The 16,667-nt window shown below is 35.9% G+C and overlaps 1 protein-coding gene across 5 annotated transcripts in view; it reads right to left on the bottom strand.

The window, feature by feature from the left end:
* The window catches only part of STAG2 (STAG2 cohesin complex component), a 116,939-nt gene that overhangs the window by 2,476 nt on the left and 97,796 nt on the right, over positions 1-16,667 (bottom strand). For 4 of the 5 annotated variants that reach the window (XM_059911493.1, XM_059911494.1, XM_059911492.1 and 1 more), the window contains 6 exons: positions 15,537-15,665; positions 11,679-11,902; positions 8,737-8,926; positions 8,536-8,646; positions 4,982-5,108; positions 3,919-3,996 (listed from right to left, as the gene is read on the bottom strand). In XM_059911493.1, coding sequence (XP_059767476.1) covers positions 3,919-3,996; positions 4,982-5,108; positions 8,536-8,646; positions 8,737-8,926; positions 11,679-11,902; positions 15,537-15,665 — 859 coding nt within the window. The remainder of the gene's footprint in view (positions 1-3,918; positions 3,997-4,981; positions 5,109-8,535; positions 8,647-8,736; positions 8,927-11,678; positions 11,903-15,536; positions 15,666-16,667) is intronic. The other variant, XM_059911497.1, reaches the window with a different exon arrangement.

The following is a 16,667-nucleotide window of genomic DNA, read 5'->3' as shown; positions in this document are numbered from 1 at the left end:
TTATATTGATGCTTTTCATTACATTTCAGTTGAGAAAAGAATGTTAAGTAAAATCTAATAATTACTTGTCACTAACTTAAAAAAGTAAAAGCAGGTAATAAATGGAGCAACTCCCTCTCGTTCATTAAATAAGATATAACCTTCAGTTGTATATACTAAAAGTTAGGCTCTTCAATTAAAATTCCAGCACTTACTATGACAATTAAGTAATATTTTAAAATACTATAATAAACTAGTAAAAAACTGATATTAAAGTCAGAGGTAATGAGCTAAGACTGAGATTACGAAGGGCTATTACTTGTAAATTATTAAACCTCACTTTAACAAAAGTCATAGAACTCATGAATTGTTCTGATCTGAATTGAAGGAATTGTGTATTTTCAGACCAGAAAACAAATATCTATCTCATTGCAGGCTCATTGTAGTAAATTATCAAGTAAAGTGTTTGGAATCCCCAGTAATGAAAGCAATAGAGAATTAATGTACCCCATTTCTTACCTGTCATCCACCAAAACCACCACCACTACTCACCCCTTGCCCGCCCCCACCCAAGTTTCAGGGTTCTCCTTTTTTGGTTAGAGTCAGAATTTGGGTGATTAGAATGTTTCCACCAAAGAGGCCTAGGTGATACGTGATGTTTAAAGATCCCTTCTAGCCATAACTCTGTGACTCTGGGTAAAGGAAGATCTAATGGTGAATGAAAGGATAAAATCTTAATTAGCAATTTTAGTGTAGAGTGTGGCATGAAGATGAACTCAAGTTCTTTCCAAACCAAGTGCCTACCTAGAAATGGCCTAAACAGGTTTTTTTTTTGTTTTCTCCTGTGTTTGTACAGACTAGGTTATAAGTAGATTCTTCTATTAGAACAGTTAAATTAGCTCAATTATACCAAACACTTCTTTTACCAATTTTATACTACAGATAATTCTAATAAGTGTCTCAACACAGAAGAATGATATTAGTGATACTTATTCTCTTTCTGTGCTAACATAAGCTACACCTGTTTCTGGTGTTAACATTAATAACCACTTAAGCATATACTTTAAAAGTACCAATAGCAAGCTTTGGTGTGTTGAGACAATACTGGCCCACTAGTAGCAGAAAGCAACCACTGGCACAATGGGATAAACCAATGGTGACACTGTTTCCAAATATGAAACTAAATAAATCATAAATCTAGAATGTTGTATATATGCAACCCCAAACTGATCTGCTCAGAGTTTTCATATTACCACTTCTGAATTACATGGATAACATGTTACAAAAAACACATTTAGGATTTATTTAGTATCTATACTAGGATGCTAGTATCTATAGTAAGATGCTTTGGGTTACTTCACTTAAAATTAGAGAATCTTAGAACTGAGTATAAAAGGATTTAAAGTCCCAATTTTACTATTGTTTTGATGACTCATTTATCATAGGCTTGAGTAAAAACAGACGTAAGCTATTGTAGAAAAGCAAATGCAGATTTTTACATTTAAAAATTTCTATTATTCCACTTCTTAAGTGATTGTTGAGATAATGAGGTAAAGTTTAATGTATACTTTAAAACAAACTAGTATTAACTTAAATATTTATACATGGTCAAAGACAGCTAAAGATACCTGCACTTTTAAAGATATTGAGCACTCAGTTATGTGACTGCTGCCATCATGTGGTAATACTATAAAACTACAGGTACAGACGCATGTGCTCATTTTCCCAATTTTCGGAGAAGCAGCAAAACTATCCTCTTAGTTATAACATATTCAATAAACACAAGAATGCCAAAATTTTTCTATAAATAACAAATAATTATTAGGTCCCTATCTTTGGCCTCACTCAGATTATAGTTTTCCCTAAATGTTAAATGTCAAAAATATACACACATTTACATTGCTGTTCAACTACTGTAGTAACCAGAAGTGAAGAGCACCTTTTTGCAAATCCAGTAAGAGACTAAGGAAACAAATGCCTACAGTTTTCCTGACTTTAGATGAACACATGAAAAAATAAGGAGATCTCTGCCCACATCAATTTTGACTACAGTTAATCATTGCAATTTCTAAAATATTTTTCTTGGTATTTCTTCCACAGTAGAGGCAGCATGAGATTTTTAAATCAAAAGGAAATCAGGTCAAATTACTACTCTGACACTAAAGTTGTATAACTCTGAGCAAGTCACTGAACCACCTCTTCAGTCCAATTTTCTTGAGTGTAAAAGTGGGATCCCACCACCTTTCTTACAAGGTTGCTGATTAGATCAAACTAAATCATGCCTAGCATAGTGTCAGGCACAAAAGTTTTCAAATACTAGCTTCCATCCCTTTTCACCTCAAAGTGATAGTACAGCTGGACTAGAATACAAACCCCTTGAGAGCAGGGGGAGCATCTTATTCATTTTAGTACCAATTTCCAACTCGATAAACTGCGGAATTAATGCATTTCATCATATCTGCTTGAAAAGATCCTCTTTTATTCCTCATCACAATCACTACCTAAATGTTTTATTTAACGAACTGGAAGATACATACTGCTAGATTATAAGGGAAACCACATACTTCAATAGGCACTTAAACTACAGACTTAAGGGTAGGCCTAGGTCACCTAGGTTACTCAAATTACGGTCTTGTTAGAGATGCAGAATGTCAGGCCACACTTCGGACCTACTAAAGCAGAACCTACATTTTAATAAGATCTCCAGATGATTCATATGCACCTTAGAGATTGAGAAACACTGGTTTAAAGGATCCCAAGGTGGCTTGTCCAAAGATTTCTATACCCGCTGATCTATGAAATATTTGTCTTTTAGCTCAAATAGCTGGCCTTATTAATATAAATATGTTAGCATGAGTTAGTTTGTCAAAATTCTTCCAAGAGCTATCTGAAAGCAGATATGAGGCAAGAAGAGGGCAAGGAGAGAATGGCAGAGATAGGGGCACAGAAGGCAGGCCTCAGAGGATGATACAACAGTCACGTGAGGCAGGAGGTGTTAGAAAGAAGGAGCATAAATGGGTAGACACTGAAAAGTGAGACAGAAGGGCACTTAACCGATTTATTAATTTGACAAATAAAACTAAACACCTACTAAGCTAGGCAAAACTCAAAATGAATAAAATCTTCACTGCCTGGAGTTCAGTCTATTGAGTGAAGTGTAATATCTTATTTCACTACACCAATCTGGTAGTTATCAAAATAGAAGTATATACAAAGTGTTATGGGAACTGAGTATAAAGTATCTATCTAAAAAGGTTAGGAAAAACTCCGCAGGTAATGTCCAAACTGACTACTGAAGAAAGAATTCACTATGAGGAAGAGGAAAGGGGCAATTCTGACAGAGAGAAAAGCTTTTACAAGGTCATGGAGTCATGAAAGAGCATAGCGTGTCTGAGAGAAACTATTAAGATTTGAACCAAGGCATTCTCAGGGAGAACATGGTAAAAGGGACTGATAGAAGAAACAGAATTGACAATACCTAGCAATAACCAATTATCTCAATCCCCTTATCTTTATTACCAAAGCCTCTGTTCAAGTTCTATTTTTCACCATGCCTTCATATTATGATTATGACTATTATGATTATTTTTCTTCTCATTCATCCTATCCAAGGAAATCTTTCTGAAACACAATTCTGATCATGCCGCTCCCTCATTCAAAATCCTTCAATACGTAACTCAAGCCTACAGGAAAAGTCCAAATTCCTTAACATATCACGTCCCAGTTGGCCAGGGATTCAAAGGCACTTTGAATCTGTTACCACCACTGCATAACCCCTCCCCAACCCTACCCCGAAATCCTTCCTGCCTGCCTCTTTTCCTCCTGTCCAGTTGTTTTTATCCATTCTCAATGTATCGTCCCAGCTCTTCAACCTCAGACTTAGGGACTGCCTATTACTTTTGATTTTATAATCTTGAGGCATATTTAAATTAAACCTACTGATTCATCCATAATTGAAGCTGGATCAAAGAAATCAGGCTTAAGTTCTGTTCTCTCTCGTCTGTTCTTTGATGGTGGCTAAGGGAGAAAAAAGGAAGTTAGTTGACAATTGTCATATCTATAATAAGCCAAACAGTAACTGAAAATATTGAAATTATCATTAAGTGTTCACATGGTCCATGTAATTGCAATTGTACCCTACAATATTTCAAATTCTATATATTCAAACTATAGACTGTTTAAACATGCAAAACCAATTCATTCATGGAAAATTATTCTTAAAGATGAAAACTGGAAAACCAATTTTTTTGTTTTACTTTAAAAATGTCTCTCTCAACTTTCCTTTCAAGATACCGAATTACGCTATTCTGAAGAGAAGCCATATTTAATTATTTCTTCCCTTTAAGGAGAATACACCAAGGTATACTGAGAAATGGAATCAGAAGACCTGGCTTATAATGAATCTCAGCTTTACTGCTTACTAGTTTTGTCTCCTTGGATAGGCTGTCTAAGCTTCAATATCCTCAATGCTTTCAACCTACCTCACAAAGCTGAATGAGCTGTGTGGCAAAATGAAATATGTACAAGCATTCTGTATACAATAAAGCCCTAATTGTATATATGATGTAATTATCAAAGAATATACCCTCATATATATTAAATTTCCAAGTTTAAGTATTTTACTTTATTATCTGATATGGAAGTTGATCTCAATAACAGGGTAGATCATATTAACAATGCATTATTCTGATAATGGTAAAAAGATGGCAAATTATAAGGTGATATTATACTTAGTATACTATTAAGCAAAAAAAATCCTTTAAATCTATGTATTCCTAAATTAATCTGAAAGTTCATCATCTTAAATTAGGTCCTAACACCCCCCACTAACCTCACCCTCTTCCTCAATCCCTTCTCACGTATCTAAACTCCTGGCAACTATTTTATTTAAGAATTTTGCAAAACTTACTTTTCATAGCAAGTATTTCTCTCCTCTAGTAAATATCCAACTTAATTTCCAAAAAATCTAAATAGAAAATCCTACAGAATCATTGTATCTTACCAAGTCTATATCCATGGTGTCGAAATCCATCCCCTCATTAAGATCTTCAATCCTCCCTTCTGAGGACATCATAACATCTTCAACAATTGGCTCCTCATCATCTTCCATTAGGCTTGTACCACGCCGACTAGAGAAATACAAAACAAGGTCAAGATCTGAACCAAAGTTGTGACTATTAATATATTGGCAGCAACTATGTGGCTCTGTCTATTCAAGTGTAATGGAAAATGATGGAATTAAAGGTCAGGGAAAATGATTCGGCATTGATCATGTCATCAATGATGTCAAAACCCCAATGTTCACTTGTCTAGAAATGCTAAGGAGTTATGTTTTTTCGATATTACTTCAATATATTTAGCTTGATAGTTCTGATATCCCATTTAGAAGCTCAATGAGAATTTCCCACATGGGAACAGACAAGATACCTCAAATCCTTTTTGAAAGTAGGCAGGGTACAAATTAATAAACAAGTATAAAACAGAGACCAAAGAAATGGCATTTTCAGAATACATATATTTTCATGAACATATAATGTTAATTTTACCCATCACTCACTCACTCACTCAGTACCTAAAATGTACCAGGCACTCACTCACTCATTCACACAGTGCCTACTATGTGCCAGGCTTCTACTGTGTCCTATGGATGCAAAATAAAAGATGAATAAGACATGGTTCCTGCCCTCAAGGAGCTCACAGTCTACTCTGGGAAACAGAGATAATTAATTATGACAAAGTGTGATAAATATTTCAAGAGAAATATGCCTCTAGTGTTATAAAGATATACTGAAAGAAGAGATTAATTCTCCTTCAGGAAGAAATGAGCAACATTTATGCTGAAACTTGCATTCTGTATCCTATAAAACTCAAAACTGAGATATATATAGAAAAGTAAAATAAAAATTAAGACCAAAAATTCTGTTATCACATTATTAAAAGGAAAAAACTCAAATTTCAAGTTTACAAATTAGCCCAGATCAGCATAAAAGAGTCAACATAATAGTGAAATTGAGGGTGACTTCTTATTCCCCAGTTTGGCTAACATTTCCTTCTTTTCTCACTCATTTAAAGATTCCACCTCAAAAATCAATTATTTATTGAATGCTTGCTTACAATTTACATGATACCATGTTGAGTCTTAAAAGATAAAGATAGCAAGACGTGATGTCTAGTCCAAACTACCTGGACAAATATGTTGACAATGGTCCCTATTTCCCAAGAGTTCTGGATAGTAAGTGACAATTTTACTATATTTGGTGGAGGCAACTGTGAAGGGGATATGTGTGCTTTGGGGACCATATATTATAGAAAAACAGAAATTCATTCAGCACTTCATTTGAAGTATAAGAAAGATATATGTGATACAAACTATGAGAGAGAGAGAGAGAGAGAGAGAGGGAGGGAGAATTTGGAAGTGTTTTCAGTTATAGGGCAGATACCATTACAGAACAATTGTTGTAAAACAAAAATATTTTAAAGTCTCAGGCAATAGAACACTTATGGTACAACAACCAAAAGGATCTTCTGGTAATAATTATTTAACTGGGATAATTTCTTAGTCACCTGAGGAAGTTTATCTCTAAGAAGAATTAAAACTAACTACAAACATTGTATCTATATGAGATGATGGATGTTCACTAAACTTATTGTGGTCATCATTTCAGGATGTATGTAAGTCACATCATTATGCTGTGCATCTTAAACTTATACAGTGCTGTATGTCAATTTTATCTCCATAAAACTTGAAGAAAAAAAGTTAATCCATCAATCTACAAACAAAAGAATAATGATAAATGGTACTGAGTAATGAGATGCTGTGGAAGATCTTGGGCACCAGTGGGAAAGTTTTCAGGGGAGACATTAAGGACCAAATGATTGCATGGCAGAATTCTGAAGTGTTTGGACTGGTGACTGGTCAGAAGCTAAGAAATCACTTGTTGAATTCAGCATGAAATAAGAACATATATTAAAGGGAATGTGGCTATAGAAACAGAATAGGGGACAGAATCAAGGGATAGTATAGAGAATGAACATATTAGACATACTCGGATCAGAATCTATAGATGTGATAAAGTATACCTTGTCTGTAGAGGTTCTTAACACCACTACAGATAACTAAAGTGAATTTAAATAGACTACCACTCATGTGGTAAATGATTATTTCTTAAGAAATATAGGTAAAATTCTCATCATTCAAAAACCAATAAAATGAAACAAAATATAAATTTAAAAAAGAAGGTAACAATTATTATCTCCCAGCATTAAAACATATACCACGTTATGTTACAATACAAAGCTTTCAAACTAAAAAACTTAATCAGAATCATCAGATCTTCCCCCTTTGTACTAGTCATCTAAAGACTGCTTATATGCCATTTCTTTTGGAGCCAAAGCTAATAAAGATTTATAAAACTCTCATACAGATTCCAGTAAAGACAAAGTATTTGAAAATTAAACTACAATTTTTTTTTAGCATTGGACATTTACTCATTCAATGAACATTTACTTAGTACTTTTTAATGTGCTGAGCACTAACAGGAAACGAAAGTAGTCCCTATTAAGTGGTACAAACTATTATGTATAAAATAAGCTACAAGGATATATTGTACAACACAGGGAAATGCCAATATTTTATAATAACTATAAATGGAGTATAACCTTAAAACCTGTGAATCACTAAATTGTACACCTGTAACTTATATAATATTGTACATCAACTATACTTCAATTAAAAAAAGAGAAAGAAAGAAAGAGGTCCCTGCCCTTAAGGAGCTCACAGTCTAGAGAAAGGGACAAATTCATAAACAAATTACAATACAAAGTGGTAAGTGCTATAAGAAATAGGAGTATACATAGTGTTATGGGAGCATAGATGACACCACAGCTTCACATAAGGTGACACCTGAGCTTGTTCTTTTATGATGATTTTACCAGTTGCCAGGGAATAGGATATGATACTAAAATGTAGGCAGGGGCCATATTTAGAAAGATCTTGCATGCCATGAGCTAAGGAGTTTGAACTGTATCTTGCAGGCAATGGGGATCCATGGAAAGGTTTTAAGGAAAAGAGTTACATTATCAGATTTTTATTCTAGAACAGCAATTCTTGATGGCAGTGTGAATGATGGAGTGGTGGTGAGGGGAGTGAGGGAAGGGGTTGGTGAGAGGATAAATGGGAGATTTGAGGGAAGAAAACGAGTTAGAAAGCTAATATAATAGTTCAGGTGAGAGATGAGGGCCTGAACTAAGGTAGGGATCAATTAAGATGTAACAAAACTGAATTTTTAGCTATAGTTCTGTGTACCAAAATAAACAAGGATTCATATTTAAACTTTTCCAACAGATCAACCTACGATCAGTCCTTTAGCTAACTAGTTAATATTTAACTTTAAAAGTTTTTTTTTCTGTTGGAAAGACCAATTTTTAGTTCCTTGATTATTTCAGCTTAGTTACTCTAGAGAGTTTGCTGAAATTTTTAGATAAGGCACACATTAAAATATGTTAAAATGAATTAGTGAACTTCCTGTACTCAGACAATAAGGCACTCTCACTTACATGGCATGCTGAAGATTAGTTCGCAGTTTAACATAGCTCATTGCTGCTCTCTCCTGCTGTTGCCTTGCTTCCTCTTGTTGTCTTTGAGCTAACATCCATGTTACCTGCGTGCTTCAAGGAGAATTTTATTCTTCTTTTAACTTAACTTTTTTCTATGTAATTAATAAAGTTATAGTACAGAAAATGATCAAATGTACTTACTTATAATCAAGAGGAGTTTGATGATGTTCAGTCTGCATTGGATAGACACTCATGAAACTGTCCTCAGGTCGTAATCTTTTAGGCTCTCTCATAATTGTTGAGGTGAGTTGTGGTGTCTGCATCATAACTGGGGTGTGCAGTGTTTGTTCTCTGCTTAGCCACATACTGTCACTACTACTGCTTTCTTCAGCTGAGAAAGAAAATTAACAGCAATGAAGTTCAGTCACTAATTTTGATTAACCAAGTGTCTGATACAATGTGTTCAGGTCAAAAAACATCTGTTTGCTTTCCACATGCTAGAGCTTGGAACAGAAGGATACAAAGGTATGTAAGGTGCAGTCCCTGCCATGCCTTTACAGCCTAGATGTGGAAAAAGAAAACACAGGCAATTATAACACAGTGTGGTAAGTGCTAAAAGAGAGGGAAGCACAGGTAGAATGGGAACAATGAGAGGGATCAGAGCCAGCTACCCAGAAGTTACTTCTGACTAGAGTAGATACTGTGTGGACTGTGAAGTCTCCTAGGCAGGGGGGAGGACATAAGCAAAAGCACCGAGGCGTGAAACAACAATGACTGAACCATACTAATTTGCTGATATTCAGCAATTTTTGACCTGCAAAAATGGTAATTTCATATGGTTCAAACTAAGAGTTTAGTACTCCTGGAGTAGACAGCAAAAGGTAAGGCTGAATAAAGAGACAGGTATCAATTTATGCAAAGTCTTATAAGCTGTGCTAAGGTGACAGGAACTACTGCTGAAGGTTTTACGGGAAGCAATGTGGTGAGTTACATGTTTTAGACAAAGTATGTAGTGGTAGTGTGGAGGGTGGACTTAAGACTATAAAGACTAGTAAGCAAACAGGCCACTTAGGAGGTTAACTGTGTAGACCAGGTGAGTTAGAGGTTCAGAACGTTTTAAAATTTATAGTGGCATGCAGGGAATACATCTTTTAATTTGATAACTTTTCTATTTAAAAAAAGGAAATTTTCGGCTTCCCTGGTGGCGCAATGGTTGAGAATCTGCCTGCCAATGCAGGGGACACGGGTTCGAGCCCTGGTCTGGGAAGATCCCACATGCCGCTGGAGCAACCAGGCTCGTGAGCCACAACTACTGAGCCTGCGCGTCTGGAGCCTGTGCTCCGCAACAAGAGAGGCCGCGATAGTGAGTGGCCCCCGCTTGCCACAACTAGAGAAAGCCCTAGCACAGAAACGAAGACCCAACACAGCCAAAAATAAAAATAAATAAATAAATTTTAAAAACAAAAACAAACAAACAAACAAAAAACTCCTTTAAAAAAAGGAAATTTTATTTTAACTTGCTATCAAGCCCTAACTATTTTAACTGGTCAGGGACACTGTAAGAGATATTTCTCCACAGACTGGGATGTTGGGACTATATGACCAATCAAGTCCAAATCTAAGTTACAAGTTTAAGTTACAAGTTACAAGTTTATGCATTTATATTATTGGACAAAAAGTACTAAAACCATTAATCCATGTGGCAATTTAACAATATGGCCCCTAAAAAAATAAATAAAATTAAAATATGGCCCCCAAATCTTTGACACTCCTCACATTAACAGGTGGGGGATGATGTCCCATTCCCTTGAATCTGTGCCCTGTGATTGCTTGGTCCATAGAATATGATGGAAGTTATGCTATGCCAATTCCTGGCCTTAAGAAAATGGCAGCTTCCAGAATTCTTGTCTCTTGAGACAGTTGCTCTTGGAGCCCAGTCACATGCTGTGAGGAAGCCAAATAGCCACATGGAAAGGACATGTGTAAGGTGGTCCTGGCAGACAATCCCGCTGAGGTCCCAGCTGACAGCCAGTATCAGATACATCTGTAAATGCAGATGCCTCCGTATGATTCCAGTCACCAGCCTTTGAGTATTCCTAGCGGAAGCACCAGACATCATGTCCCTGCTATGTCGTAAGTTTTGGGGGTAGTTTGTTACTCAGGAATAACAGCTGGAGCAAATTTTGGCAACTATGCTAATTTGTTTAAAGTTTCCTAAGGAGAGGAAAAAAGTTCCCAGACCCATTTTGAACCAACCCTGGAGTACTAAGAGTCCAAGAGATTCAAGTGTCATAATGTATTCTTAACCCTAAGATTATAGACAGCAACTTGTATTTCTATCAAGTTCTTTATGATTAATGCTCTTCTTCACAGAAATTCAAAAGTTGGGACCTCTCTGAATCTGTTGCACCACTTAAACTAGATGATTTGATCTCTTAGGTAATGATTAGCTCTAAAATATTGAGTCCATATCCCTATACATAGAGTATAGTGCAGTGATTTAAAAGCAGGTGCTCTAGAGCTTCCCTGGTGGCGCAGTGGTTGAGAATCTGCCTGCCAATGCAGGGGACACGGGTTCGAGCCCTGGTCTGGGAGGATCCCGCGTGCCGCGGAGCAACTGGGCCCGTGAGCCACAACTACCGAGCCTGCGCGTCTGGAGCCTGTGCTCCGCAACAAGAGAGGCCACGATGGTGAGAGGCCCGCGCACCGCGATGAAGAGTGGCCTCCGCTTGCCGCAGCTAGAGAGGACCCTCGCACAGAGATGGAGACCCAGCACAGCCATAAATAAATAAATAAAATAAAATAAAATTAAAAAAAAAAAAGCAGGTGCTCTAGAGTGAGACTGCCTGGCTCTGCTACTTAATATCGGTGTGACCTTAGGGAAAAGTTACTTAACTTCTCTGTACCAGCTTTCACATTTGAAAAATGAGTATGTACCTAAAGAGTTGTAAGAACTGCATTTATGTATGTAAAATGCTTAGAACAGTACATGTACACATAATTGGAGGACACATTGTTCAAGATATTATTTAACAACACATATCTCAAATTTAAAAATAAGGTGACCCTTAATGACAATTCAGTCATTAAGGTTTACGGTAATCATAAAGGACAAATATAAAGAGAATAAACTATATTCTTACTGAGTGCAAGCTGCATGCCTTCAACCACTTTCCGTTTTCCTGTAGATGGCTTTGATTTTTTACTCCGCACAGTTGACCCCCGACTGCTGATTCCACTAATGACTGACATGGTGTCATCATCACCACCAGCTAGCAAAGAATTTCGGTATGACATCAGTGGAAGCCACACATCTTCTCTTCGGAGTGACATCTGAAAGGTCATGAACTTTTCCAAGTAAACATACCTTAAAAAGGAGTAGAAACCATTAGCTTTGATACATTAAATTGACATAGCTTTTTTTTTCCTTTTTGTTTATTCCTATAGGCTCACACACTATAATGGAACATACAATGATTTAATGAGAGTTAAATAGAAAGTAAATTAGAATGAAAATAATGGTTGATGGGTCTACATTTCCTCAAAGCATACAGTAACAACTGAAGGATTATTAGTGTTCTCTTTCTCGAGACGTCTCTGTTCTATCCTAACTTTTACAAGTCCTCTGTTAGAAGAACAAACCTGAGTCATATTTCTGGAAAGAGAATTGGATTTAAAAATTACACAACTTGGGTTCTAGTCCCAGTTCTACCAACCCCTAGCTGTGTGAGCATAGGCATATTACTTCACTACTCAATCTAAGACTCATCAGTACATTGATGAACAATTTTGTCTCTATCAAGATTCTCACATTAAATTAAATAATTCATAGCATTTCAGCTTATTACTTGTTGAGCATGTACGTCCCAGGCAATGGGGATAGATACAAAGGTCAATCAGATATGGTCCCTACCTGCACAATATTTTCAGCCTGATGGAAGTCATACATCTACCCTTGGATTCAAGTATCACAAGGATTTTATGACTTATAGATAATATAGCAATCAAAAATCAACTAACATTTGTGTGACTACTGTGTGCTAGGCATTTTCCTCTTGGGTTCTTTAACTTTACTCTTACAGTCTTGTGAGGGAGACATTCTCCCCATTTGACAGATAAGGAGAGAAAGGATAAGAAAAGTTAAGTAATATATCCATGGCCATAAAAATGAGAAAGCAGTATAACCATGATTCAAATCCCAGGCTTTTGACACTAAGAGTTCAGTGCTTTATTGTGTAAATTATGCTTCACACAAGTTTCATCAACTAACTGTAAAGTGCAAACCAAATTTTGCTGTCATAATAATGGCTAATTCGAATCAATTCAGAATTACCAGTTTTGAACACCATAAGAGAAAGGATAGGAGAGATGAGTTACAAACATACTGCTTAGTGTTAGTTGTATATATTGTAAATATATTTCAGCTACACACAGTAGTACAGTACTCATCAAAGTGTGGTCTGGAAGTTGGCTATTAGTCTGAGAACTTACCAGCCTGACACAAGATGTGCAGTCTGAGCCAAAATATACTCACTAGTTGAGAGATTTACAACTATGTATCCACCACAAAGCTTAACAGAACATTCCAGATAAGTAGCCTTCCCTGATGCTATTTCCCTTTGTCCTCTTTCCAGCCACAGAGGTTGCCATTAACCTGAACTTGCTATTTTTTGTCCCCATTTGTAATGTTTTAATACCTACTTGTCTGTAAACATCATAGCACCATTTTGTACTTAGCTTTTTACACTCAACATTATAATTTTAAAATCTAACCATTTTGGAAGAGTGACGTCAGCTAACACTATGGTGGCAATCATTTTCCAATAATGTAAGTGTATCAAATCAACATGTTGTACACCTCAAACTTACACAGTATTATATGTCAACTATATCTCAATGAAGTCAGAAAAAAAAATTTTTTTAAGATGAACGAGATCTGAGGGTCTAATGTATAACATGGTGGCTACAGTTGATGATACTATGTACTTAAATAGTATCATATAATTGAAATTTGCTAAAAGAGTAGAGCTTAAGTGTTCTGATCAAAAAAATGGTAAATATGTGAGGTGATAAATATGTTAATTAACTTGATTATGGGAATCCTTCCACAATGTATATGAAATCATCATGTTGTACACTTTAAATATATTACAATTTTATGTGTCAATTACAGCTCAATAAACTTGAAAAAATTTTTTAAGATTTTAAAAGCAGATCAATTGGATTGTGTGAATCTTATTTCAATCCCAATTCAATCAAATAAAAGTCATTGATGACATTTGATACTAGAAATTTGAACAATTAAATGGGCTTTTAATGAAATTAAGGAATTGTATTTACTTTTTAAAAATCTAACCATTTTGACCACTGTATAGTATTCCATTGTATATTAATCTATTGATACCATTTTCTAGTTGACAGATGTTTAGTCAGTTTTGAGTTTTTCCCTATTCAAACAATGCAACAGTCAAATACTTTAATAGTTATCCTTCTACACATGTGTAAGAGTTCCCCTAGGGTATCTACCTATGAATGGAATTACTGGATCATGAGGTAGGGAGAATCTTAAACTTTACTAGACATTGCCAAATATCTCCAAAGTGGTCTTGTACCAATTTACTCTGCCACCAGCAATGTATAAAAGCCTCTATTGCTCCACATCCTTGGCAATACTTGGTGTTATCAGACGTCTTAAGTTTTGCTAATATGCTAAGTGAGAAATGTTTGTCTTTATTGTTTTAATTTTTATTTCTCTAATTAATAGTGTCAATGCAATTGGGGGGGGGGGGCGCACTGCACAGCTTGTGGAACCTTAGTTCCCTGACCAGGGATTGAACCCGGACCCTTGGCACTGAAAGCGTGGCGTCCTAACCACTGGACCACCAGGTAATTCCTCAATGCAATTTTTAACTGGGATAAATTTATATATAATAAAATGCACAGAAATTAACAGTAAAGTTGGATCAGTTTTGCAAATGAATGCAGCCATGTAACCCATACACCTATCAAGATACAGGACATTCCCATGACCCTACAGAGTACCCTGTATCCCTTTTCCCATTCAGTCTCCCCAACCCCAAGAAGTTAACCACTATTGTGATTTCTATCACCGTTTTGTCTGCTTTAGAATTTCATATAATATCTATACAATGTTTTCTTTTTAAAGACTTTTTTGACGTGGACCGATTTTAAAGTCTTTATTGAATTTGTTACAATACTGCTTCTTTTTTATGTTTTGGTTTTTTGGCCGCGAGGCATGTGGGATCTTAGCTCCCCAACCAGGGACTGAACCTGCACCCCCGGCAGTGGAAGGTGAAGTCTTAACCACTGGACCACCAGGAAGTCCCCAAGATCTATACAATCTTTAAAAGCAAAATACTGGTGGGCTTTCAGAAGACATTACCTATGAGTTATTCATATTCTTCTGTCTTTTTCTACCTCAAAGCCTGGGGTTGGGGGGTGGGGGTGGAAGAGATGAAAGAAGATTTTGAGACTTTAATTCCATTTGTTGGGCTCTCTTAGAACGTAAGTCACCATTTTAGAAGACCAAACCATAAAAGTATCCTGTTTAAATGGCCTGTTGAGAACAGGACTTGTAGTTAAAGTACAAAGATAAAAGAGGGGGACTTCTACTTTCCAGTGTAGTCACGGCTCAGGACACAGACTAAGATGCTCCTGATGGATCAGCGATATTATTATCTGTTAAATGCTCCTTCCTTAGTTAGGCTGAGCCAAGAACTCAAATAGGAATACACAAAGCATTCCAGTTACACCTCTAAAGCCACAACTACACTGTAAGGGGAACTCACAGAATTAAAATGGAGTATTATGCATAAAACAGTTATAATCCTTAAATTATAAAATTTCTGAAGTATAAAGTTTTTTGTGCATTAATGCAATCCTACAAATCTAATCTAATCTGAGAGGGAAACCGAGTATAACAATTAATCTTTAAGAATTCCAAAACAAAATTAAATAGAGTATTTCTAGCAAATACATACACTGTTCTTTTGTCTTGTCGAAGTAGTTTAGAAGAAAATTCACTGAGAATATCAAGAAATGCCAAATTTAAAGGTGGATGGCTCTCTCCTTGTGGATTAGGCTCTTTAAAAGCAAATTCTATGCCATCTCTGCAACAAAAACAACAACAAAAAAAGACAAATATTTAAAGGACTACAATACAAAATTAAATAACTTAGGGAATTTCTCTATACTTTCATCCCACTACTAAGATGTTTCCCTTGTCATGCATTTAATCTGAGGAATAGAGAGAATAAGGAGGCTATAGTGCGAGAATGAGCAAATATATTTACATTTGATGCCACTTTTACTGTTTGTTTTGGGTTTTATTTTTATTTTTTGGCCGGTGGGGGGGGGGGGAGTGGGGGGCATGCTGCGCCACGTAGCTTGCAGGATGTTAGTTCCCCGATCAGGGACTGAACCCTCGCCCCAGCAGTGAAAGCGCCAAGTCCTAACCACTGGACCGCCAGGGAATTCCCAACTGTTACTTTCTTTAAAACAAAACAGACACACACATACACACACCAGCTGGTCTTTATTTAAAATGTGGTTTGGTATATCTACATTCTCTCCTCAGTTCTCTTTTCCATAGAAAATAACCCAAATCCTTTCACATAATGATCAGTACATTTTCTATATTTTTCAAGACACAAAGGAGATCAACTATAACACACAGGATCAACTTAAAAATAATGACTCAAGACTATCTGTAATGACCCACTGAAGAGTAAAGTTTAAAAATTAAACTCCACTCAGGGCCCACTTTATATTTATTTAACAATAAATACCTCTATTAATCAAGACAACTACCCAACATTATATATATATATGAAGTAAATAATATATTACTTCTCAAAATAATTACTACATGTGTGGTCCTTAAATATTACCTAAAATTCTCATCCAAAGTATTAAAAGGCATAAAAAGAAATTTGAGACTTTTAGAGCAAAGTGAAAAGGAGAGAGTAAATTAAAGTTGAGGAAGGTATAGGACTAACAAAGAGCAGAACAATTTCTGAAGGGAGACATTTAACACTTCATAATTAAGTAAGCAACAGGAATTTTAAAAAGACACAAAACAGAGCTTTCAATGAAACAGAGCCCAAGCCTCT

Source organism: Balaenoptera ricei, chromosome X, assembly GCF_028023285.1.
Source record: "Balaenoptera ricei isolate mBalRic1 chromosome X, mBalRic1.hap2, whole genome shotgun sequence".
Taxonomy (NCBI): Eukaryota; Metazoa; Chordata; class Mammalia; order Artiodactyla; family Balaenopteridae; genus Balaenoptera; species Balaenoptera ricei.
This window is presented reverse-complemented; position numbering and strand designations above follow the sequence as displayed.